This window comes from Oreochromis aureus, linkage group 14 (assembly GCF_013358895.1).
Source record: "Oreochromis aureus strain Israel breed Guangdong linkage group 14, ZZ_aureus, whole genome shotgun sequence".
Taxonomy (NCBI): Eukaryota; Metazoa; Chordata; class Actinopteri; order Cichliformes; family Cichlidae; genus Oreochromis; species Oreochromis aureus.
Genome location: NC_052955.1, coordinates 14,624,167 through 14,649,689, shown reverse-complemented (window position 1 = coordinate 14,649,689; position 25,523 = coordinate 14,624,167). Strand labels below are relative to the sequence as shown.

At 41.2% G+C, this 25,523-nt stretch overlaps 1 protein-coding gene across 2 annotated transcripts; it reads left to right on the top strand.

The window, feature by feature from the left end:
* The first annotated feature begins 576 nt into the window (after window positions 1-576).
* Window positions 577-23,036, top strand: LOC116336276 (mediator of RNA polymerase II transcription subunit 13-like). 2 transcript variants are annotated; one of them, XM_031760128.2, is made up of 30 exons: window positions 577-1,424; window positions 2,294-2,528; window positions 3,564-3,732; window positions 6,457-6,602; window positions 6,700-6,897; window positions 10,663-10,857; window positions 10,969-11,125; window positions 11,217-11,324; window positions 11,409-12,128; window positions 12,245-12,461; window positions 13,172-13,202; window positions 13,299-13,420; window positions 13,531-13,621; window positions 13,716-13,912; window positions 13,999-14,198; window positions 14,609-15,498; window positions 15,600-15,767; window positions 15,873-16,096; window positions 16,251-16,446; window positions 16,551-16,932; window positions 18,109-18,325; window positions 19,423-19,614; window positions 19,747-19,970; window positions 20,257-20,399; window positions 20,501-20,659; window positions 20,754-20,939; window positions 21,025-21,158; window positions 21,441-21,605; window positions 21,899-21,999; window positions 22,099-22,231. In XM_031760128.2, exons 1-30 carry the CDS (start codon window positions 1,359-1,361, stop codon window positions 22,229-22,231), a joined length of 6,366 nt encoding a protein of 2,121 aa, XP_031615988.1. In that variant the 5' UTR covers window positions 577-1,358. The 2 variants fall into 2 exon arrangements, with proteins under 2 accessions (XP_031615988.1, XP_031615979.1); XM_031760119.2 differs by having other exon boundaries at window positions 13,172-13,420; window positions 22,099-23,036.
* Window positions 23,037-25,523: the final 2,487 nt, after the last annotated feature.

Genomic DNA, 25,523 nt, shown 5'->3' with positions numbered 1-25,523 from the left:
AAAGTAAATTTCAAAAATGCACTTAAATAAAATCTCACTACTGAATGTGTTTTTTTCTTTATTGTTCATTTTCCCCATATATACATATTAATTTGTCAACTATATGTATGTAGCCTGATCAGTGTTTGTGTTTCATGCAAATGTTGGTTCTTTATTTGCACCACTGTATTCCTGAAAGAATTTCAGTAATAATTATAAAAATAATAATAACTAGATGACTTCGTGTCATCTAGTTATTATTATTCAATGCACAAAGCAAACGCCCCCAGAAGACAATAGAATAAGTCAGTTGGTTTTTTTTTTTTTTACCTTTACATAACAATGCAAACAAACACACATGTTCCCACCACCAACAATAATTCACCAAATATTTCCCATAACTGTCCATGCAGCAGATGTTGCACAGTGAAACATGCACGTTAACAGGCATCACTGAGGAGTGACCACTGCATGACAGATGCACTGGAGCTTTCATCTTGTAAACTGTGAAGTCATGGAGCTACTTGAAGCTGGATCACGCCCCCATTACCACAAATTGGCCAATAGGAGCTAAGAGGCAGAGTTGTCCTCCTGGCCGCCATTAAAGAATTCAATACATGAACTGAAATAATGGAAATCTGCAGGACCTATGGAGCAGGCAGAGAAGAGTAGCTGATGAGTAGTCACGCTAGTTTGGGGTGTTTCATTCGTTTTAAGGGTAGTTTTAATATGACGGAGCACCATGGTGGTTTTGGTGAAAAGGAGGGCGGCGTAGCGGGTTGTTTTATTTAGCTGGCGAGCTAACGCTGGAGCTCTGGTATGTTAGCGAATGTGTTAGCAGGCTAGGCTAGCTCAGGGGGAGGAGGGGCGAGTTCCTCCGCTTTGAAATTGTTTCAGAGCAGCTAGCTGCCATTAGCATTAGCATACCAGCATCTAAGTTTTTCTTTTAAGTTTTTGAGCTCGTATTTTTATTGCGCATTTAACTTTTTCCGGTGGTGTATTTAACGCTAGTCTTTCTTCGATTTGTTATCGATGATTATTTAATGTTGAGGTGATGTAGCCGCAAGCTTGCGGCTAACCAGATCAGACAATACATTTCAAATAGGATTGATGAATCGTATAGCGAGAAGCTTACAGTTGACGCGTTCTGACTGTCTGTCTAACGTTAGCTTAGCTGCCAGGCTAGTGGTGGTGGCTAGCGCCGGTTAGAAGTTGACTGTTTGGCTAGCGTCAGCTAGCTGAAGCTAGCAAGTTGGCAGCGCTTTAACGGGATAATTAGAGCTGAACATAGCTTCGCAAGCGAGTTACCCAGATCGGCTATTGCCCCCCGAAGGTGATTGAGAACATGGATTTTAACGTTACAACTACGCAGTGAAAGGATGAGTTCGTGCTTTGTACCAAACGGGGCCAGTTTGGAGGACTGCCACTCCAACCTCTTCTGCCTGGTAAGACTCTGTTCTGTGAGCTAGCGAGTGTTAGCGATCCTGAGAGGCCAGAAAGCCATTTTGGCTAATAAGGCAACAAGCCTTGTAACGTCAGTTGCAGATTGGAGTGAAGGCATCGGGCCTGCAACTAACAAATCGTGATCTGAGCCAACTTTCATAACAGAGCCAGCACATTCTGCATGACAACTATTTTGAAGGCTGGTTGATAAATATGGCACGATCTTGTGTTTACACTGCACTGAGTGCTAAAATATTCCGCTAGCAATAACGTTATTTACATGGTGGTAAAAAGAACAACTAAACGAGCAGTTTCTCTAAAACCAGCTGAACATATTGTTTTTCCTTGATTTAAACTGCACTGCATGCAAATTAATTGTGGCTGTCACCAACCATTTTGAGACAGACCAGTCTGGTTTTAAACTGACAGGTCTGTCATTGGTTGTTAACTTGCTGGTTGTAAATTATTTCCTTATAGTTGGGTGTTATGGCTTCAGGTGTGATCATCTTGGCAAGTGTAAAGAGGACAGGAAAACTTTCAACAGTGTAAACAAACCTCAATTTTCAGCTTTGCTTATTCAAAGTTTCCTTTTTCTGTTTTCTCAATATAATTGTAGGATCTATACCTTTACAATATAAAGCACCTAAGGCAACTGTTGTTGTGATTTTGCACTATATAAATAAAATAAAATTAATTGAATTGAAAGTAATTTTAGCAGCAAAGGCTGTCTTGTTACTGCAGTGTGTTAGGTCAAGATGCATGAAGAGTTGTGCAGCAAACAACTGGAAAATGGCTTTATGCTTTGCAGTTATTCTCTGTGTCTCTGTGTTCATTCTCACATTCTCACATCACTATTCTTCTTCTCTTTAAGGCTGATTTGACTGGAATAAAATGGCGGCGTTTTGTGTGGCAAGGACCCACCTCCTCGCCTATCCTTTTCCCTGTGACTGAGGAGGACCCAATCTTGTGCAGTTTCAGCCGATGCTTGGCGGCAGATGTGTTGAGTGTTTGGAGGAGGCACCACACCCCGGGTCGCAGAGAGCTCTGGCTTTTCTGGTGGGGTGATGACCCCAGTTTTGCAGAGCTTATCCACAATGAGCTCTTAAGTAAGTGCATTTAACCTCTCCACGAATACTGCAAGATTTGTGATTCTGACAGCATCAGAGTTTATTAGATGAAAATGTTTATTTCACTTCACTGAATTAAATTCCAATATTATTTGGTGATTTACCCCAAATTATATGTGGACTCTTGTGCTTTCGCAGCACTTAGTTCAGTTTGTGCCATCTGAACAATTTTAAATTGAAGTGTGTAATTGTTGATATTAATAACATACTTCCTAGAGATTCTGTCCTGAAATGCTTACTGTATCAAATATTTTTCTTACACATTTTTGATGATGCAAAGTCTGATTAAAAATAATTTCTAAGGCCCTTGAATTTGTGGCTAACTGGTCTTTGAATGTCTTTAAAGCCTTGTGGAATTGATTGGCCCACGGCCACAGAGGCACAGACTTGCATGGTAGGATTAGAACAAGTTGTTGTGCATCATAGTCACCTGACACACCTCTGGATTTCTGGAGATTCAATCCTGCTTTGTTGATATTCATATTCTTAGAGAAAAAGTACCCTTAGGGGCTAACACACAGGTATTTTGTCCCAGGTGGGGTGAAGTGTTACTTGCAGAAATTGCTCATTAAAGAGACAGAGTTGGCAACAATTTTTCAAATCTCTCTTGAGCTCCAAAGATAGTTGGAAATTTGAATTTTCCACTATGCAGGGAGTATAGCTCTTGATGATCAGAGAGGAATGGCATGAGTAAGCTTCACCTAATCTAATAATTTCTCTGTAATTTAACAAAATAGTTTATTTTCTGTTACATAAGTCAGTAACTGGGTTGAAGCCTTTTATTTTGGATCACGTCATTACATAACAGCGACTAAGACTTTTATTAATATTAAATGTTTTCCTGTATTTATACGCGGTAGAGCAGGTGTAACTGTGGTCTTCTTCTTTTTTTGCACAGCCAAATTAAGGCTACGCATGTATGACAAAACCAAGTACATTTAACACTGGTTAGCTTTATCAGGAAAAAAAGCTTTGATTGTTAAAGTCATCATGTTTGCATCTGCCTTGTTTCAGGTGAGGAGGATGGTGAGTGGGAAAGTGGCCTATCCTATGAGTGTCGAACTCTCCTGTTCAAAGCCATTCACAACCTGCTGGAGCGCTGCCTCATGAACCGGGGCTTTGTTCGTATTGGCAAGTGGTTTGTCAAGCCATACCAAAAGGAGGAGAAGACCATTAACAAAAGGTATGTCCTGCTTCTTTCTAGAAAAATTGTAGGATATTCTGTGAATTGTTAAATTAAGACAAAGTTCACTATGAACCAAAGACGCAACAGAAGTTCCTTTCCACATTAAGCCTGAGCTTACGCATACGTCAGGGTGTTTTTTTTATAACACAAAAGGGCTAATACAATTGCTTAAGGTAAACATGTCAGTGGAGTGAAATGCCATGAATTGTGATTGTGCTGAAGGGTAAAACATTAGTCATGCTGGCTGTTGGAGTGTTTTTTGAAAATTCGATGTATGTATGTTTTTGTTTTTTCCAGCTTTCTTTAATCAGAGCGGCACGCATGTGTTAGACATGCTAAAAACAGAGGGTAATTTAAGTACGTGTGTACTGTTTAAGTTACTGGGGAAATTCAGCTGAGCTGATGTACTCTTTATGGTGTGAAGTTAGTATAACAATATCTGGCCTTTCACATTCTTTAGTCATTCACATTCTCATTTGTGACGCAGGTTGGGAAATGTTGCTTGTGTTGTTTTGACTATGCTGTGGTCAGCTTACATCTGTTTTTAGGGTTGAGACACCCTTTTCTTATAATGAAAATAGTGTTTTGCGCACTTTTTAAGTCTTTCTTTGAGCACTGTAATCACAACATTAAAGTATTGCCTTTAACACGACATCTGCATCTCTGATATAACCCCTTAATAGATATATGACTGGTCTGTACCTTTTTATTCATGTACAACTGAATCAGTGTTGGTTCGCCTCTCTGACATCCTTCAGTTCTCAGAAAATTCTGATTCGTGGAATTGCACAAGATCTAATGATGTGATGGATTATGGCAGCTTTCGAATCACAGCACTGGCATGGCACATTGTCATGCTACGCTGTTTCATTTGCTGTGAACCAATCCATCTTTTTGAGTCCAAGCACTGATACAGATACTCGTCCAATACCATTGTTGAATTAATAAGTTTACTGGAAACATCCAAGTTGTGTAATAAATAAATAACTACATTTAAAAATGTAATTCATTGATTCTTAATGTTATATTACTTTGGAATAAATAAAAGATCTAATTAGATTTAATATATAATTACATTTATCTAGTTTATTTGCCCCTTTCAGCTCAGTGTGAGTCTTTGTGTCTTGTTGTAATTTACAGCCACCCCGGTGTCTCTGCTCTATTATTCTGCTCTCTGTTTCACTGTGTGCACTTCTCGCCACTCATAAAGCAGAGCAGATGAGACAGTTGATTAAGGAAGGTGATAACAAATTGTTACGGTACTTTAAGTGAAATAAATGGTTCTGTTGGAGTTTTAAACCTAACATAATGAAGAAAAGATGAATGGAAAAGCCATGTGAGAAGGCACTGTTCACTGCTTGCTGTAAAATCAAAATTAAGTAACAAATAAGGTGATTTGTTGTTGTAGCCAGTGTGAAATGCCATTGAACTGCTGGTGCCCTTCATGCAGCGTTGCTCTGCTTCTAGCAAAATGTGCTGCTTTAACTACAGCACTGCTGACATGTGATGTAGTTAATGTGGAATGACATAAAACAAAATAGAATAAATAATTCCCTTATCGCAGTTACTGATCTCACTGGCTCAGACAGCAGGAACAGTATTGCATCCATAGTTTTCTGTGAAATTGTAGGCTTTAAAAAAAAAAAAAAAAAAAAAGGTTAAAGAGAGCCATTTATTGTCCACATCTCTCCAAAGCCCAAAACTGGGCTGTTGTTGTTGTACAAATACAAGCTTGAGGTGAGCTAGCAACAGCAACACATAAATATCTGCCTGGTTCAGAATGGAGTTGTGTAATGCTGTACCATAAGGGTGGTGACATAGATTTAGCATCTGCTGTTGAATAAGGAGCCTGGAGGACCCCAGAGTTTCCCGACAAGCTCATTTGAGTCTCAATTTCTTGTGTGTGTTCATCCAGGGTGACTTTGTGTTTGATGTACAAGCCTTTGGCTTAGTTCCCTCTGGCTACTTTTTCAATGGTTTTAAAGAGTTTTAGCAGTTGTATAAAAAGGCCGTTGTGTTGAAGAGGAGGTGATTTATTGCTCACTGGTTTTTAGCTTCTGTTTTTACATAAAGAGGTCCACAAGCGTGTTTTGTGGCAGAGAAGCTGCACCTCTAACAGAGGAGTCTGGCAGCCTTGCTGTCGCCTGCCCTCTCTGACTGGTAAACACAGCAGTCTTTGGAAACTGCTGAGTTTGCGCTGTGGTTTTACAGAAATCATGTCAACGAGTACTATTTTAGTGAGTTTAGCTGCCTGGCCTTCCAGACGTGGTTAGAAAATAAAGATGGCTTTGTTTTCACATTTCAGTGCTATAAGAATTTCCTATGCATATTTGTGCTTCATATTGTCAGTTTGCTTTACTGCAATTTTTAAATCAGTGTGTATACTGCGTGCACCATCTGATTGGCGGTATTAGCCTTGTGTATGTGGAACCTACCATTATCACCTGAACACGTGATATGAATCAATGAGGCCAGTGGAATATGAAAGGAACTGTATGGTTTCCATTATCTTCACCCTTATCAGCCCTGCCTTTTTTCTTTGAGTCATTCCTTAACAGTGAATGAAAGAGAATACACCGATAATCTCAGTTGCCCTCAGGGAGTTTATCTTCTAGGTGTTTGAGTCAAGTGTTTGTTTATTCATTTACTGATGAGCTTCTGCTGTATACCAATCTTTCTAAGCATAACAGTACCTCTTTCTGTCTTTGATTCACCTTGCAGCGAGCACCTTTCTTGTGCATTCAACTTCTTTGTACATGGGGACAGCAACGTGTGCACGAGTGTTGAGATTGCTCAGCATCAGCCTCTTCAGCGACTGAGCGAGGAACACCTAAGCCTTGCACAGCAAAGCTCCAGCCCCTTGCAAGGTAAGATCACAAGAGTTGTGCACAGTAGTGATGTGTTAAATGGAACTAGACCAAAGTTTTGTTTTTAGAATTAAAGTACTGTAACTCTGCCCTACAGTCATCCTGAGCCCATATGGCTTGAATGGGACCCTCACCGGCCAGGCTTTTAAGATGTCAGACCACCCTACTCAGAAGCTCATCGAAGAGTGGAGGCAGTTTTATCCCATCAGCCCCAATCCCAAGGAGGTCCAGGAAGAAAAGTTGGAAGATGCAGACTGGGAGGATGACTCCCTGGCAGCTGTGGAGGTCCTTGTTGGTAAGGCTTCTTAATATGTTAATAATGTGGTGCTGGATCACTGAATGCAAGCAAGGAACAGAAAGGTAAGTTTATTGATATTCATTTATTTAGTTCTGTCAGTTGAAAAATACAGTACTACATTTTCAGCTATTCTTGATATGAGGATGACATACCTGCCAACATTTTGGTCTAAAAAAAACCCCAGAGTCCAGGAGGATTATTTATTTATTTGTTTGTTTGTTTGTTTTTTTATTTGTAGGAAGGAGGGTGATCTTGGTGGCACAGTATCACAGTGAATGCATTGTTTAAAAAAAACAACAAAAAAAAAAAAACGAAAACCTTTAAAACAAAAAAACACTAAGTTCCTATTTTAAAAATGTTTGCGGTTTTGCACTTCAATCCAGTTGGCAGAGCACAGAGAGTTTAGTACTGTTTGTCCAGCTCAGGGGGCGGCTCATTCTGATGGAAAATTTGAGTGTTACTCATCTAATTCAAAACGGTTGGAAAATGTGTTGTTTGTGTTTTTGTTCACATTTGAGTTAGCAGTCTAGCAGGTTTGATTTGGTGCATAGGTTTCCAACTTTACTTAAATCAAGCTTCTCATGTGCTCAATAAGAAGAGCTCAAGTGATAAAGCTACAGCTAAAATATCAAGCCATCTAGATACCTGTGCCAAGAATAACTGTACATCCTTTGAAGTAGGTTGTGGGTCACCAGGTTGGATTGACAGATTGATTGAAATTGCATGTGGGTGGATTGTGCGTGTGCAGACTGCAATTCATACCCAATCTGGCAATTTTGGTAAAACTAGACAAAACTTAAAGTTTGCTTTAACATCCATGTTGTGCTGCATTCCTGCTAATGTACAAATATTTGGATCAAAGTAAAATAGATCCCCCTTATTCATCTAAATTCAGTACATTCTTAAGAAAAAAAAAATAAATCAAAATTTAAAAAATTGTACCAAAACTTGAGACAAGATTAATAAATGAACAGGGCACTGCTTTCACATTTACACTGTACTACATTCCTTTATTCACCTGACCAGTGCATCTCTTGGAAGCAAATGTAGTCTTTTTATTTCATCTATTGTGCATGCAGGATGGGTATCAATAAAACCTCTAAGTAAAGTACTCGACAGCTGTGTATCCCTGTCCATGTCCCTTGTGATGTTTTGCATACAGTTCAGCTTTTGGCACTCTGGAAAAATAACTGTGCAAGGGGAAAACGTATCTGTTGTCCAGTATGTAGACAATTTTCCTGAAGCCCTTGTGATTGCGTGTTTATTGGAGATGCATCTTTGGCCAAATGGAATCAGATTTCATTTGTGATTTCAGTGCATATTTGTGAGCTGGATGGATACGCCGGTTTGCTTTTATGGACGTCTGAGTTGATGTTGGACAATTCATGTTAGCAACCATTGCATTGTCTTTCTTGGCTTTCATGCTTTCAGTATACTGCAATTCGTGGTGTGTTTTTTAGGAGGTTCAATAAGACACAATTCTACAGCACTCCTTGCATGCGATTATGGCTGCAACGATTCGTCGAGTATTTCAAAGAATTCAATTATTAAAAATTCGCGACACAAAATCTTGCTTCAGAGCTTCATTAAAGGCATGGCTCTGTAGTGCGGCACTGTTACCATGGAAACCAACATTTACGGCTAAAAACAGACTTTCAATACAAATGTATATAAAAGCAGCGTGTGAATCAAAAGTTTGACAACATTAAGCCCACACAGCCCCCAGTTTTAAACAGAAATACTGATAACACAGCAGTGGTGATGAAGACGATGGCACAATTTAACGTGGAGCCGGAGTCTGTTTACACACCGCAAAGAGGCAGAGCCGGTACCAAAGATGGTGAGCTCAGGGAGAGGGAAAGAAACGGTGTTTCTAGCATCCAAAACAGCAACACTGTTCCTGTAATCACCATTAAAACCTTTACTGGGGAAAATCGAGTCTTTCATCAAAGCACCTGATCAACAAACACTGACCTCAAGAAAGGCAAACTTTGTAGCTGCTTCATCCACCGCCATTTGTTTTACATAGTGAAAAATCTGTAGTAAGCCTCCAGAAGTTGTATTAAAATATGCAGATGAACTTTTAACTTAGTCTGATACCATGTTTAAATTATACAACTTGCTGAAGGCTGATGGCAGCCATCCTATTTTACATGGAAGCAAACAAGGATGAGTCTAAAGCAGGGCATGGTGTCTTCTAGACCAGATTTATTTCAAGGTTTTCAGAACATTTTTCAGATTGAAAGTGAAATAATATAAAATACTGTCTCAATTAAGTTGTGTTAATATTTAAAAATATAAAAATTAAAGCGTTTTTCACAACCCAGTAAAAATGAAATGAAATGTGAAACTGAGGGGTTTTAGATTGGACAGTGAATTATTGTTAATATTAAATAATGTCTACACCATCATAACATCTTGTTTTTAGCAGCACATAAGCTTTGCATCAAAGCACAGGGCAAACTTCAGAATGCTGATATGGTTGCTTCTTTGTTGCAGCCACCACATTCTCCTTACAAACAAAAACTTACTCATTCACTTTCACACTTAAGCACATGTACCAAAACACATAAGCCTTCCAAGAAGACAGAGTAAAGATTTTTTTTTTTATGCCTTAGTTTAGATGGCATATTTATCTTAATTTATTTGACTTTGACTCTACTTGAGAGTATTTATGTTTCTGCATTTAAGAAAATGTTTTCTTTAAAAAAGAAAACTTAATGTGGCACGTAAATACCTAGGGTTTTTTTTCGATGATGGATGCAACAAAAATCACCGCAATTTCTAAAAACCAAAGGAGCTCTTGAGCTCTGACTATTTATTATTGCTCATTAATAAGATAAAATCATTTCTTATTCTATTAATCGATGGAATAATCTGTAGATTACTTGATTACTAAAATAATCGATAGCTGCAGCCCTACACGTGATTTTTGTCTTTAACATCACTTACCATAAATCTGAATATTTCCAAACAGATTATCTTCCACTTCAAGGGACAAGGTCTTCACTTTGTGCTTTACTAGACATTTGAATTTTTTGAATTTCTTTCTTTAAACGTGGTGTTACTGATACAGACTTATCCAGGAAAACCTCAAGCTTTACGGTGCAGGGAACAGCTGTGATTGGCTGTGATACGTCGTTGTTTATAGAGCAACTAATTTGCTTTTGGTTTGCGTTCTGTTGGTGAAGCACATGCTTCCAGTATCCCCCGTTCATTTAACTGTGGGAAGCCAAAGTCATGGTTGAGATCACAATCAAATTAATTGTGCAGCCTTACAATTATTCATAATAAAGTTTGAATCTCGTGTAAATTACGAGTGTATCCTGGGAAAACGGCAAAACAGGAGGCACCGGAGATGTTAAATATGGGAAAGCCCGAGAAAAACGAGAGTGTTCCCACTTATGAGATAAATAGATTGTCCACGGCTATAACAGAGCCCTAAAATGTGTCTGGTTTTTTTGTTGTTGTTTTTTAAATAAATCAGTCCAAATTGTTCTCTCTGTCAGTGGTACTTTTAAGAGACACTATCTTTTTTTTTTTTTTCTTTTTTTTTTAATGGTAGTAATCTGTGGACTTTTTATTCTGTGGAATTTGGTATAAAAACAACTTCAGAGGGCCTTGATTTTTAGAGTGATGGTGAATAAATTAGTCAGTTATACCAAAACATTGTTGCATTTAAAAACGTATATTTGGTTTGTTCAGTTCTGTTTTGAATTTTCATGCTGAATTTTTAAAATTAACAAATGTCTTTACTTTCAGCGGGAGTAAGGATGGTTTATCCCTCCTGCCTGGTGCTTCTCCCTCTGTCGGACCTCCCTACTGTGGTCCCTCAGGGCTCAGCCAACGCCTCAGGAAGCTTGTGTGGTGCTCAGCAGGGCCAGGCTGCTAACAGAGATCCTGCCATGTCCTCTGTCACTCTGACTCCTCCAACGTCACCAGAGGAGGCTCAGACTGGTAAGAATTGCAGAATTAAAAATACATGTTCATCAGCATTTATTTTTGTGAGACTCTGAATACCAGTGCGGTTGTATTTATTTTTATCATCTTTATTTTACCTTCTCACAGATTATCAGCCTGCCCAGAAGTGGCTCAAGTTGTCTTCTGCATCTGATGGCTACAGCTCTAACAACACTCTACACGGTGGTAAAATCCCTCGCAGGATGGCCAGCCAGATGGTGGAGTCTGTATGGCAGGAGTACAACCTAAACCATACAGGGAACAAGTATGTTTCATGCCATCTCTTTAAATTTGCATTTGTTCTGGTTTTACCTCCATCCAGATGGATAATGTGTTTGTATTCCCACTCTTTCTAGGAATAAGTTTACTTCATTGACAAATGGAACCTGTGAGGAGGAGACAGAAAAAACAGGACTCTGGGATTTTGTGGAGCCAGCTCATAGGCTGCATTGTAATTGCTCAAGGTATGTTTAGTGAAGTTAATTCACCAGCAATTTAGTTATTTATTTAAAATATTTTATAACCATTATTTGTTTTATTCCAAACAGACATAAGAATTCGAAACAGCGGTCTAGCAGCACCTCAGGACACCCACCTTCATCAGGACAGCCTGTCCTGCCAGCACCCAAGCACAAGCTGGGCGAGAAGCTGGAGAAGGGGGAGAAGCAGCAGAAGAGGCCACAGACACCTTTTCACCACCGCAACTCTGTGAGCGAGGAGCAATCCCTGGAGCCTCAGACCCAGAGGCTTTGCCTCAGATCGCAGGAAGAGGGCTCATATCCCAGCTTGCACCATGTGGACACGGTGCAGTCTAAAGCCCCTACGCTGCACGCCCATGGCCCTCCTGCAGACCTTGTTGGATCTCCACCTCCCCCTCCTCTCAGCCCACATCCCTGTGATCACGTAGAAGTTGACATGACTCCTGGTGGCATGAAGAGCTCGTCAACTCCCATTCACCAACCATTCTACCCACCATCAGTGGAACCTTGTCAGATGCCACCAAAGGGCTCATCTGAGGAGTCTCAGATGGAGAACATGCCTATGCCTTTGCCCTTTCCCTCAACCTACAATGAAACCCTTGAACCCACCATCTTTGTAGGTTCTGCCATCAGCCCCAGTGATGACTCCACCCATAATCCATGGAAGTATTTCCTCCTCCCTCAAAAAAAGCCCTCAAACTTCCTGACACCCCAGCTACCTTTAGATAAAATGAGAGAGGATTCTGCAGGTGGTGGAGGAAGTGAAAGTGGTGTAGTCTCTGTCACAGAGTGAGTATCTGATGATCAGCGGATGCTTTAAAAAAAATTATTTTTTTTCTTTTTGTGAATTTAAAACTAATGTATCTGCATGCCTTAAAAATGACTCTCCCCTACGCCCCTCCCAGGTTGATGTCAGGATCCTCGCATCCCCTGAAAGTGTCCCAAGAGCTCGTCAAGACTTATACACAGCGGAGAAACAGCCATCTTGCTTCCACCTCAGGAGATGAAGAGCCCAGTGAGGAGCCAGACCCTTATGCCTTCGTCGAAGGAGATGAGGAGTTTAGCTTTACTGAGAAGAAGGACAAGTCTGGAGCTGAAAAGGACGGAAACAAGAAACACAAGGTGGGTCCTGACAAAGGCTGAAATCCTTGTTTATTATGATATTTGATGAAATCTACTTTCAGTCCCTGGTAAAGTACATGTTGGAACTAGTTATTTTTTCAACATTTCTGTATTTTATATTAAAGGAGGTGAATAATTTAAATACTTTCATTCTGTTCCAGTGTTTATTTCCTTCATTTCCCTGAGCTGCATAGTAGTAGTTGCCTTTTGAGAGCACACACTGATATTGCTGGATATTGACCATTAGTACTTAATTAGTAACCAAAATGTGTCTCTATCACAGTTCCTGTTAATGAAATTTGCTTTTACATACTTGTCAGCTTCACAGTCATGTTTGCTTGCTCAGATATTTACTGATTTAAAGTGTGTTTTGGTTAGAGTGGCAGTATGTATACCCTAGGGAATCACTAAAAATCTGTTTAGTCATCTTCATAATTGAGTCAAATTTTTCTTATCAAATTCTCTTGTGAATTTGTAGAAGAAAAGTTGTGTAATGAGGATCAGCAGATGATTTTAGATGTTTCAAACCTCACCCTGTTGTGTTATGGCTAACTCTTAAAATCAGCACTCTATGGCGTGCAAAATAGTGACCTTCATTTTAGGAACATGTTTGATAATCAGAGCTTTGTATACAAGTACAAATAGTGGAAATTTTAATGACAAACAAGTGGTCATGACGATAATTACTGTCATCTTTTTGTTTGACCAAGGTGGATGAAGGAACTGGAACTTCTGCAGATGGTAAGAAGTTTATTCATTCTTGCTTGGAGATTTCTATGTATGTTTATTTGTTTGCTTTAATTCAAAAAATGTCCCTCAATTTGTTTTGTGGTGTAGATGGACAATGTCCTACAGGCAGTAAACCCTCAGCCTCGACCAGCCTCATCCACGAGAACGACTTGGCTGTGTCCTACAGCGACCTGGATAAAATCTTCAATTCAGATGAAGATGAGCTAGCAGTAAGTGCATGTTGTGGCATATTCAGGAGCTGATGGTGATGTCTCCTCATGAAGCCTGTTAAAACTCCAAGATGTACTGAATATGTTGACTTGTTTTCCCCGTTGCACAGCCTGGATCCAAAAGAGCTGGTGTTGGTACAGATGACAAGTTTGGCTCTAAAGATACTAAGCCAACTGCACTGGATCCCCTGTCTTGCATAAGTAGGAAAATTAATCATCAATTACTCATTGTGCATCATGGATCATAACTACGTAAGTTGTTGTTTCAAGAGAAGTAATAATGTCTTTTCCTTAGGCTCAGTAGACCTGCACACAATGTTTCCCACCCCACCCTCCCTGGAGCAGCAGGGTTATTCTCCCATGAACTCCGGCAGCAAGGACAGCTTAGAAGCAGGGGCGGGGCTCACCCTGTTGGATGGCAGCCAGCTTAATAACCACTTCAAGATGGAGGTGGAGGAGGGTTTCTGCAGCCCTAAGCCATCTGAAATAAAGGTAAAACACATCACGCAATTAGCAAGTAGAGAGGAAACTGTGATCATTTTTCTTTATTGTTAAGTGACCTGCGTTTTTGCTTTCAGGACTTCTCCTTTGTGTACAAACCAGAGATGTGTCAGTCATTCGTTGGCTGCTCTATGTACGCCCCCCTGAAGACACTACCCAGCCAGTGTCTGTTGCCTGTCAAACTACCAGAAGACTGTGTGTACACGGCGAGCTGGACCCTGGGCAAAATGGACCTGATACCCCCAGTGTCCAACACTAGTCTTCTCACTAAAGATAGGTAAATGCATGTACTGAATTAACTTTTTCCCATCTTGGATGTGTGATCTGTTGATCAAGAAGGGGTTTTCTTGAGTTTTAGTCTTTTACAGTACAACTTCAAATTTCTACTGAAAAGTGACTTATTACACTTATTTCCAGCTCTATATTTTTATTCATTCACAGTTCTGCAGGTTTCACAGTTCAAAGTGATCATTATTTATCTTCCAAAGGGCCTACCACCAGCCATCAGGTCATCCTGTGTCTGAAACAAGTTTATTATGTGCAGCTATCATGTCGGTGGCTGCACATAATTAACATTGCAATGTATGTAGAACAAGAAGGAATGTAAAAGCATGTAAACTCTTCAGCTGCTATATAACCAAACATCACAACATGAAACCCTAATCACTGTTTATCTTTATATAACAGTAATGTCCCCAGTGTGGAGCCTGACTATAGCCAGACCTACACCCCGCAGACCCACCCGCCCTTCATGTCCAGCAGTGCTCCTCCCAGCAACAGTGGTGCAGGTATTCTACCATCCCCAGCCACACCACGCTTCTCTGTGCCCACACCTCGCACGCCCCGCACTCCACGGACTCCACGCGGCCCATCCAGTGTCCAGGGCTCCCTCAAGTATGACAGTTCTGACCTTTACTCTCCTGCCTCCACGCCTTCCACCTGCCGACCCCTTAGTTCTGTTGAGCCAGCCACTGTGCCCTCAATTCCCGAGGCTCACAGCCTATACGTCACGCTCATACTTTCAGAGTCAGTCATGAACCTCTTCAAGGACTGCAACTTTGACAGTTGCTGTGTATGTGTCTGTAACATGAACATCCGTGGGGCAGATGTAGGCGTATACCTCAAGGACAACGGCGAGGCCCAGTATATATGCACTTGTGGTTTTAGCGCTGTCACCAATCGGCGCTTTGGCCAGTCAGCTGGGCTCTTTCTAGAGGATGAACTGGACGTAGTTGGGCGAGGCTCCGATGCTGCTCGAGATACAGAGCGGTGTTTCGAAGAGCTGCGAGCTTCTACATCACACAAAGCCAGCAGCCTGAAGGAGAAGCCTCCAGATGAGTTAATCCTGTTGCTGCAGGACCAGTGCACCAATCCATTTGCCGCAATGGCCGGTGTGGAGTACCCCAAACCAACTTCAGCCCCCAGTTCGTTCCTAAGGGTGGAAGAGAGAGACTGTTATAACGACTGCTACATGGCACTGGAGCATGGCAGGCAGTTCATGGACAATATGTCAGGAGGCAAAGTCGATGAAACACTAGTGAAAAGCACCTGTCTTCATCAGTGGCCCAAACGCAAATGTATGTATTCTCACATCACTACTTGTTTAAATGTAGAATTCTTCCTTATGTGTTTCTAGCAGAAATGTAATACTTGTTTCCTATTGTTTCTCCACTTGTAGCAGCAGACATGAGCAAGCTATACTCTGTGGATGTCCTCCGGGTGTTGTTGTCCCTCCAGCCTGTGCTGCAGGACACCATTCAGAAGAAAAGGAGTGTGCGATCTTGGGGCGTTCAGGGGCCACTTACCTGGCAGCAGTTCCATAAAATGGCTGGGAGGGGATCATATGGTGTGTCGAAAGCGTTTTTTGTTGTTTGTTTGTTTTATAGAATATTGTGGAAGTTTATGGCTTTGTTGTCTTCAAAGACACTAACTTGTCTCCTTACCTTCACAGGTACTGATGAGTCTCCTGAGCCTCTGCCCATCCCAACCTTTCTGGTTGGTTACGAATATGATTTTGTGGTACTGTCTCCTTTTGGGTTGCCCTACTGGGAGAAGCTTCTCCTGGATCCTTTTGGTTCCCAGAGGGATGTGGGATATGTTGTCATTTGCCCTGATAATGAGTCTCTGCTCCGCGGGGCCAAGACCTTTTTCAAAGATCTAAGTGCAATGTATGAGGTATGCACCTGGCAGTTTATTAAACTCACCCTTCTTGTGCTGACATGTCTGCAGAAACAGTTTTGTAGCTCTGCAAAAGTGATTCACACTGTTGCACTCTTTTTTTTTTTTTTTTTTTTTTTTTTTTTTTTCCTTTTTTTTTCCCTCTCGACAGGCATGCCAGCTGGGGCAACACAGGCCCATCTGCAAGAGTCACCCAGAGGGCATATTGAAGGTTGGCACCAAAGAAGGCAGGAACATGACAGAGCAGCCTCTTAGTGACTGGTTCGTTAAGATGGCTGCCAGAGAAGGAAACAATGAAGCCTTTAATAAGCTCAAACTCTTTGCTCAAGTGTGCTGCTATGATCTAGGTAACCTGATTGCTTGTAGTGCTGAAAACCTAAAGTAGGTAAAATCACATGGTTTGTAAAAATGATGATTTATCATTTCATTCTTATTTTGGGATCCATTTCAGCTCCATACCTGTCAGAGCAGTCTTTGGATAGCTCTCTGTTGACCCAGAGGAACCCTACCACAGCCGCCACCCCCTCCTTCCAGACCTCTAGCTCTTCCAGTACTTCATCAGGACTCCAGAGCACCAACACTACCGGCTCCAACACCAGCTCTGCCCAGCCTGCCCAGGTCAACAGCACCCCTCCCTCTTCATCCTCAGGCTCACAGACTATCGGGGGAATGACCTCAGCCAAGCCAAGTTCGTTCTCGCCATTTGGAACAGCAGGCTTGCAGGGTGGAGCGTCTCAGAATGGACCCCAGCCAAACTCGCAGGGCACAGGGGGCCTGGCTGAAAATGGATCATCTGCTTACCCGTCTCAAGGACCCACTGAGAGCCCAGAGAGGTAGGTAGATCTGCTGTTACATCACCTGGCCAAAGGACCTGTGACCTTATGCCGTAACGAGGCGCCTGTTGTCTATCTGTCCATAGTTCTCAAAAATTGTTACAGAGTCATATTTTTTTTTATTTTTTTTATGCACGGTCACTTGGGATCTGTGATGGTTTATGAGCCAGATTATATTTTGAATCTTTTCCTAGCAAATGCCAGTTTGCTCATCTTTCTATTTCACAGAGTATTTCAAGTAGTAGAGCGTTGTAGTTTGGTACTTAGCTCACAAGCCTTTTCATAACTGGTATGCATTCACGGGATAGATAACCAGTGCTCAGTTATTATTTTTAGCTGAGATGGAGATCGTTTCTACAACTGCTTTACAAAGACAATCTGATAAAAAACACACTGACGTGCTCAGTTCCTCGACAGTTCTGTGAGACACCTTCTTTCAAAGGTCACCAACATGCACACATGGTCTGTTTGATATATGGGGGTTTTAGGCATTTATTGACCAAATAGTCTTATCAGTAGTAGATTATATTTAGGGTTGATGAATGACCACATTGGTAACACTGCACAATCAGCAGGGTGTCACATGTTTTGAAGGGAGTATAATATTAGTGAGATCTGAAGTTTTGTTATGCCAAAACAAATCTCATGAGCGCTGCGTGTCTCTACTTTCATCTCAGTAATTTTATTTTTACACTTCTTCTGATGGGAGCTGCGCCTGCCAAGATTTGGCTTGAGCCATTTTCATACATGATATTTGGACAGTTTCTTTCACATGTAGCACACAGCAGGTACAATTATACTGGAAATACTGGAGTTTATGTCAGGGAGCTACCTAATTAAAGTGTGCACGAGGCAGTATACAAACATCCATTTGCTAGAGATGAATACACTGAACAACTAAAAAGTGTGGATCAACAGAGCCCAGAAAAGTGTGGACTTTGTATTTGGGTTGGCAGGTTAAATAGTGGCTAATATCTAATCTGACTGCTCTGAATGTTAATTTTTGTTTTTTCATGTGCATGTCTTTCTAGTAATGTCTAGAAAAAGGTTAAGGCTGCAGTGGACACATGCAAAAAGCTTCAGTTGCACACTGTGGACAGTAATATGAACATTGACAGATCTGATGAAGATAATTTCTTGGCCTGTTTTAGTAATTATCTGCCTAATTTTTAACAGCACAATGGAGAGAGACAAAGTGGGTAAGCCAACAGACGGAGAGTCCCACGCTGTCTCTTACCCGCCTGCTATAGTGGTGTACATCGTCGACCCCTTCAGCTACGAAGACGCAGACAGAGAAGTCCATTCGAGTACCTACACAATGGGCCTGCTGCGCTGCTACATGGAAATGCTCCACATCTTGCCTGCTTGCATCAGAAACTCTGTCTCTGTGCAGGTAGAACAGCACTCTTTATGGTTTTAAAATTTCGCAACTGCAGATTAAAGATGCGGCTAAATATTCAGCGTAGTGTATAAAAGAACAGACTCCAAAAGTCAAAGATATTTCACAAAATAAGTTCATTTTCTAAATATAATCTACAGTTTAATAACATCTGCTCAGTTTTCTACTTTGGTTATAACAGAGAGGGTTACCAGCTGCCACAAAGGGAGGTGAGAAGGAGCAGGGGAATCATTAGCAGGCACTAATGGAGGTGGTAACTGCCACACCTGTGATATAGTGGCACAAGATTGCATCAGTATGCCAGAGGGAGTTCTGAAACACAAGAGGTGTGAATGTGCTAATGGTTTCAGTACAGCAGCAGCATAATGGGGTGTGCTAATATCCATTCAGTCTTATCGCTGCAGACATACTAATCTCTCAGATGTGCTGTCATTAACTCTGCCTTCGAGCCAAGATGTGGCAATATTCTTAGTTTAGTAAACAAACGGTTTGGTTTGACCTCCGTCTTATATGAACAATATAAGATTAAAGACACCCGTACTTCTTATCATAATTAGAATTACCATAATCACTCACACTTGCCAGTATAGTAACGGTACTGGTAATGTGGTGCAGATGTTTACAAGTACTGATGTGCACAAAGTTTTAATATTGGGAGGGACAAACATTTGATCACTCAAATATAAACTGCACAGATTTGAAGGTGTGGATGCCTTTCATTGGGAGCTACAGAGAATCTTACAGCGTTTCTCTGGATGAATACTTTTAAAATCAATTCTGATCTTTGGGTGAAGCAGAAATTTCATGTTGGGATTAAACTTACTCACAGCAGTGTAGTGTGTCGTTTTTGAAGTTCAGGGTTCACTAACGTTTTTTTCACCACAAACTATTACCAAAAAGTGGGTAATTGTCAGAAAGACCTGTTTTGAGATTTCCATGTCCATGACTTATCATCTACAACACAACCCAGTCAGTAACACAGAGAAACTTCAGTAAAAACAAATGTGTAGTGAAGCTTAAGTCTAACAAATCCATAAACATCCAGCACTACAGGCTGTCCTAAAATGCCTTTTTTCCTCCTTTTGTGTCAGATTGTTCCCTGCCAGTATCTGCTCCAGCCGGTGCACAGCGCAGGGCGCCACGTCTACAGTCAGCACCTCAAGTCGCTGGCTTTCTCTGTGTTCACTCAGTGTCGTCGGCCTCTTCCCAACTCCACCAATTTCAAGGCTCTGACGGGCTTTGGTCCTGGTCTTGCCATCGACATGGCACTCAAGAACCCAGAGGTAACTACATGGTGCTGAACTTCTGAGTTTTGTTGAAGCTGTATGTGTACAGACAATTATGCTGTTGTACCTTCTGTTGTCACTCTTAACTTGAATATGTTTTTTTTGTGTGTGTGTTTGTGTGCTGTGCAGAGGCCCGAGTGTCTGCGTCTCTACACGCCACCCTTCATTTTGGCTCCAGTGAAGGACAAGCAGACTGAGCTCGGGGAGACGTTTGGTGAGGCATCGCAGAAGTACAATGTCCTGTTTGTCGGCTACTGTCTGTCACATGACCAGCGATGGTTGCTGGCCTCCTGCACCGATCAACACGGAGAACTGCTGGAGACCTGCATCATCAGCATCGATGTGCCGAACAGGTGCCTGTTCACGAAAGATTTACCTCAGTACCACAGAATCAGTTTGGTTATTGATACCTAAGTCTTTGTAGTTAAGTGTAAAACAATCTTATAGTTAACAAAGACTAAATACTAAATATGATAAATGTCTTTGTTTTAAGACTGAAATGAAACATTTTTAAACAATAAAGGCTAAACCCACTCTGGCAAGTAAATGACGCTAAATGAAACTGAAAGGTAGAGATTCAAAACTAATTAAAAAGCAAAACTAACTCATAAATGCATGTCTGTACTATTGTTGCTGCAGGGCTCGCAGGAAAAAGGGCTCAGCCCGACGGCTGGGTCTGCAGAAGCTGTGGGAGTGGTGCCTCGGCCTGGTGCAGCTCACGTCACTGCCATGGAGGGTCGTTATCGGGCGGCTTGGAAGGATGGGCCACGGCGAGCTGAGAGGTACACACTTCAACAGTGTCTGCAGAGTGGGCAGTTTATACACACACACACACACACACACACACACACACACTTATGTGCTTGTGTCTTGTCCGTTTCAGACTGGAGTATTCTGCTGAGCAGGAGGAACTTGCAGTCCCTCAGCAAGCGACTGAAGGAGACGTGCAGGATGTGCGGCATATCTGCTGCTGACACTCCCAGCATCCTTAGCGCCTGCTTAGTTGCCATGGAGCCTCAGGGTTCCTTTGTGATTATGCCAGGTAAAAGAAATAATATTTAAAGTTTGGCTAGCTTCACTTCATTTAGAAAAAGCCTGTAAATCTGACAGCGCTCTCCTTCGTCTCGTGTCTGCAGACTCAGTGTCGACAGGCTCCGTGTTTGGTCGAAGCACCACCCTTAACATGCAAACATCGCAGCTGAGCACCCCTCAGGATACATCCTGCACACACATACTGGTATTCCCCACGTCAGCCATGGTGCAGGTCAACACTAACACATCAGAGCCCATCGACATCGACACCTTTAACCAAATAAATCCCGGTATGTTTTCACAGCTCACAGAGCTGCTACAATATATTTCTGCTCAAAGCTGGAAAGCCAGAATGACATTTTTCCCTCTCTGCAGATGGATCGGAGGGAATGAACATCTTTGAGTTGTTTGAACAAGACATGGATCCAGACTTCATCAACATCCTGCCCAACTCCCCCACAACCTCCCCTGTTCACTCCCCGGGCCCCCAAGGGGGAGATGGAAGCAAGGTCTGCCACCTTTTTCATGTAGACACTCGTCAATATAAAATGTCAGATCCAGACTTTAAAATTATTAACAGGCTGTGTTGTATGAACCACTCGGCAGTAATTAAACAACTTCTTCTGTTTTTCGTCCTCAACTTAATAGTTAGATTAAAAAAAAAGGTTTTTTTGAATGAAAAGCACACTAATGAGCAAAAAGAATTAGGTGCCCCTTGGTTAGGAAAATATGATGCCTGTTTTGGCTGCAGCGATGCCCTGATCAATGACTTTATCACCTTCGTTTCGCAGGGTCAGAGTACAGATCGGATGGAGTCTCACGAGGAAGCGCTCAACATCTTGCAGCAGCCGATGGCTTTGGGTTACTTTGTCTCCACAGCGAAGGCCGGACCGCTGCCCGACTGGTTCTGGTCAGCCTGCCCCCAAGCCAAGAACCAGTGCCCACTCTTTCTCAAGGTAACAGTCACGTTCAAGTAATATTAATCTGCTAATTATCTGTACTACTAAAATTATATGTTTATGAAGTCTTGAGTAATCACAATAATGCCATTCTTCAACAAAATGCCTCTTTGTCGTTGTTGTTCTGACCCATCAACAGTGCTGCTTGTTTGCTGGTTTAAGAATACTGACTCTTTTACATCAGTCGATAAAATAATGAGATTTTACAGCTCTACATGCAGATGTGCTGAACCTGACGCTCAGTGAATGAATCTGAAGACTCTGATTTCATTTGTCTCTTTCTTTTCCAGGCCTCTCTTCACCTGCACGTGTCTTCTGTCCAATCAGATGAGCTTCTGCACAGTAAACACTCCCACCCCCTGGACTCTAACCACACCTCTGATGTGCTCAGGTATGAACTATAACCAAACTCAATTTTTAAGTAATTAGAAAGACATTTGTTTCACTCCCAGCTTTATTAACATTTCCATGTCCTCCTCTTTCATGCCAGATTTGTTCTGGAGCAATACAACGCCCTCTCCTGGCTGACGTGCGACCCTGCCACCCAGGACCGGCGCTCCTGTCTGCCTGTTCACTTTGTGGTGCTCACCCAGATGTACAACTTTATCATGAACATGCTCTGAACTCTAATGGGATCAAACTGCTGAGATTTGATTGGAGGGATCGCTCAGACATGTTGTGGATTTCCTGCTACAAAGACACCCCGACACTCGAAAGGACCTCACACTCCATCAGGGTAAATGTGGACGAAGCACCCTCCTCTTCCTCCTCGTCCTGGTGTATCTCTCAGAACTCTAACTGGAAGTTTCCAATGAATCAATCAGATGCCAAGAATCCATTTTATCACTTTGGATGATCAAGGGACATTTCATAAAGGAGAAAAATGTCTTTTTAATGACTGTAGATTGCAATCTATGAGATTTTATCATAATGAAATGCCTGCATATATTATTTATTGTAAGTTTTTAAATGTGGAATTTTTAATGCTTAATATCTTTTATATATTACAAATCCTAGAGGGTGTGTACATCTCACTGTACAGGAATTGGTTTCAAAAGTGTAATTTTTCTCAAATACAACACGAAAATCCTGTTCAAGTGAATTTGCTGTAGATTGCTTTTAGAATATTATTTTTTCAAAGGGGTACAGACCTTTCTATTGCCATGCTGTAATAATGAAGTAAAAGCTGGCCTGGGCATTTGTGTCCCACCCAATGAGTGGATGAGACTTACCTCTCTGTCTACTTTGGCTCCAGAGTCTCTTGCACAGTAACTCAGTGAGCTCTGAAGAGGAATTAAAAGGTACATTGTCAGATTATATATTTTATATAACAGATTTAGGTAACTGTGTGTGTATATGTGTACATAGTAATTGTGTGCCGCTACTGATGGTGCAGCTTCTGTTTTAGGAATAAAGTGTCTACCTTACTGTCTTCGTCTTTATCTGTGTAGCTGCTCGCAGCTGTCATATAGTCGTTTTGTATATAAATACAGCCTCAGATGAACAACAACGATACATGTGGCATGCTGCCTCATTATTTGACAAAACCAGTGTGTGAAAAATTAATTACATACTGACTGTATCCATAGGAATTAAGAGGACAAGAAGCAGTCAAATGTACTTAATTTAGTGATCGTCAGCAAAACGGTAGTGTTGGACAGTTTGCTGGTCTGGAGTAGTGATGTGTGTTAAAATGATACTGAGGAAGAAAGACCTCAACGGTGCTCTTAATGAACTAACCATCAATCTGGAAATGGCCTTAAAATCTTTCCCAAACTGTGAAAAAAGGGGAAAATGTTCAAGACAGTATTGACAAATTCAGTCGAGCAATGTTCAGAGAAACTGCAAAACACAACACAGGCGCTACCTCTCAGACTGTAAAAGGCCTCAGCATGTTAAAGTTCATGACAGCACTGTTAGAAGCGTTGCCAGCAGAAAGCCCCTTGTCTTTAATAACAACATGGCAGCACAGCTCAGGTTTGCAAAGTCGCATCTGAATAAATTAGAATTCCTGCATAAAGTCTCTGGACAGACAAGTCAGAAATGGAGATGCTCAGCTGTAACAGACAGGGCAGAATATCAGCCTCACACTAACTGTTAAGCACAGTGGTGCTGATTTGGGGTTGTTGGCTGGCCACAGGGCCTGGGTAGCGGGACTATGGCGGAGAACTAGGGGCACATAAGGGAAAAAGATAAAAATTTCAGATTAAAGTCTAAATACTTGTTAAGAAGCTGCCTTGTGATATAAATCTTCTCTACTGCACGAGGCTGACCATCGGTTGTCTTTGCGTCTATCCGCTGCCAGCCGTTTCATGTTGCGCAAATCTGCCAACTTTTCCAGTTTTGTTTGGTTTTTTCCTTCTGACTAGATGCAGCTTTTTGCGCCATCTCTTCCAAGTCATTACATTTATTACTACACTGTGTTTATGTGTTAAAAGATAAAATAATTTCCTTGTTATTGAAACTGATTCTGAAGCACACTTTCACTAATTTATCTATGCAAGGCACAATTCTCTAAATATTATTTTTACTTTATTTGCAAAAAGAGCAATAGCATTTTTTTTCTTAATGTGTCCCTAATGCACCTTTGTAGTCCAACAGCTAAAGCTTGGCCCAAATTGGGTCATCTTAAGGTTATTGTTAACAGTGGTTCTATAAGCTTCTGAATCATGGGGTAGGTAAGAATAAAATAGAATTACTCTAGGAATTTAAAACTAATAATAACTAAGATATTAAGCAACATATACATATACATACACACATATACATATACACGCTGACACTTTATCTATTGTTTTTTTACTTCTAAAGCACTTTACACAAGATAAAATGGGTGCAAATCAGAAAATCAAAGTGAAGAATGAGCATTACCATAAAGGCAATTTAGGCATGAAGCTGATCACTGAAACCTGGAAAGGCTCCGGGTTTCAGAGACCTGAGCTCCTGTTTGCATGGGAGGCAAGGTGAAATATAAGGCGCAGAAAAGTCTTAATAAATAACATTTACAGAATGTTTTAATCTGAACTATCAAGGGGAGAAAAAATACATTTTTCATTTTAACACAATGGTGATCAGTCACATTGAAATCCTTAAAATATAATTAATCTCTGGAGTAAGGCATGTAAGTAATGAACAATAACAGGATTCTGAAAAAGAGAAACTGAAAATTTAAACAGAAAGGACTGTCAGGTATATAAACAATGGCACCAAAACGGTTAAAGTGGTTAACCACAGCTGGTTCAGTGAGAACTTGGAAGTTCCTGTTTTGGCCTCCACCTCTGAGTTTTTCTTCTCTCTGCACTTGCTTCATGTTTGTCTGATAGTTCTGCAGAAACAGGAACATCGTGAGGACACTGCGGGCCATGAGGATAATAACTGTGCAGATAGAGGATAAAGCACCAGATAATTTAAATATATATTTTATCAATAATAGTGTTAGAAATGGCTTTTGATAAGAACTCCTAAAATCTGACCATTAGAAAAAGCATGTTGAATAATATGGTTATTGGCGCCCTCTAGTGGAGACAAAATGTAATGGTTTCTAAACACTAATTCTTGTGCTGCCCACACAAACCCTCAGTCACATCTCTGATCATCAAACAAGCATATATGTGGGCATTTCTTTTCTTCTTCTTTCAGGTGACCATTTTAGGACTCGCCTCAGTGGAACTTCTATTTTACCTTATTCCTAACAGCCTCCTCTGTCACGCCAACCCTCCTCCTTCTCTGCATCCATGAATTTCCTCTGTGCTCTCCCCCCCCCCCCCGGCAGATCCATCTTCAACATCCTTTGTCTAATAACTGAACTAATCCTCCTCCGAACATCCTCCAAACCTCAATACCTGACCTAAGTACAGTACTCACGTCTTTTTCACGTGAAGCTAAAGACACAACAAAAAGGTCTGAAAAGGAAGG

What these genes read in the sequence shown, in the direction of transcription:
- LOC116336276 (XM_031760119.2), top strand. Translation starts at nt 1,359, where the DNA reads ATGAGTTCGTGCTTTGTACCAAACGGGGCCAGTTTGGAGGACTGCCAC. An exon ending in GGATCCCCTGTCTTGCATAA is followed by an intron (nt 13,622 to 13,715) that starts GTAGGAAAATTA and finishes TCTTTTCCTTAG; the next exon opens with GCTCAGTAGACCTGCACACA. An exon ending in CACACCTCTGATGTGCTCAG is followed by an intron (nt 22,000 to 22,098) that starts GTATGAACTATA and finishes CTTTCATGCCAG; the next exon opens with ATTTGTTCTGGAGCAATACA.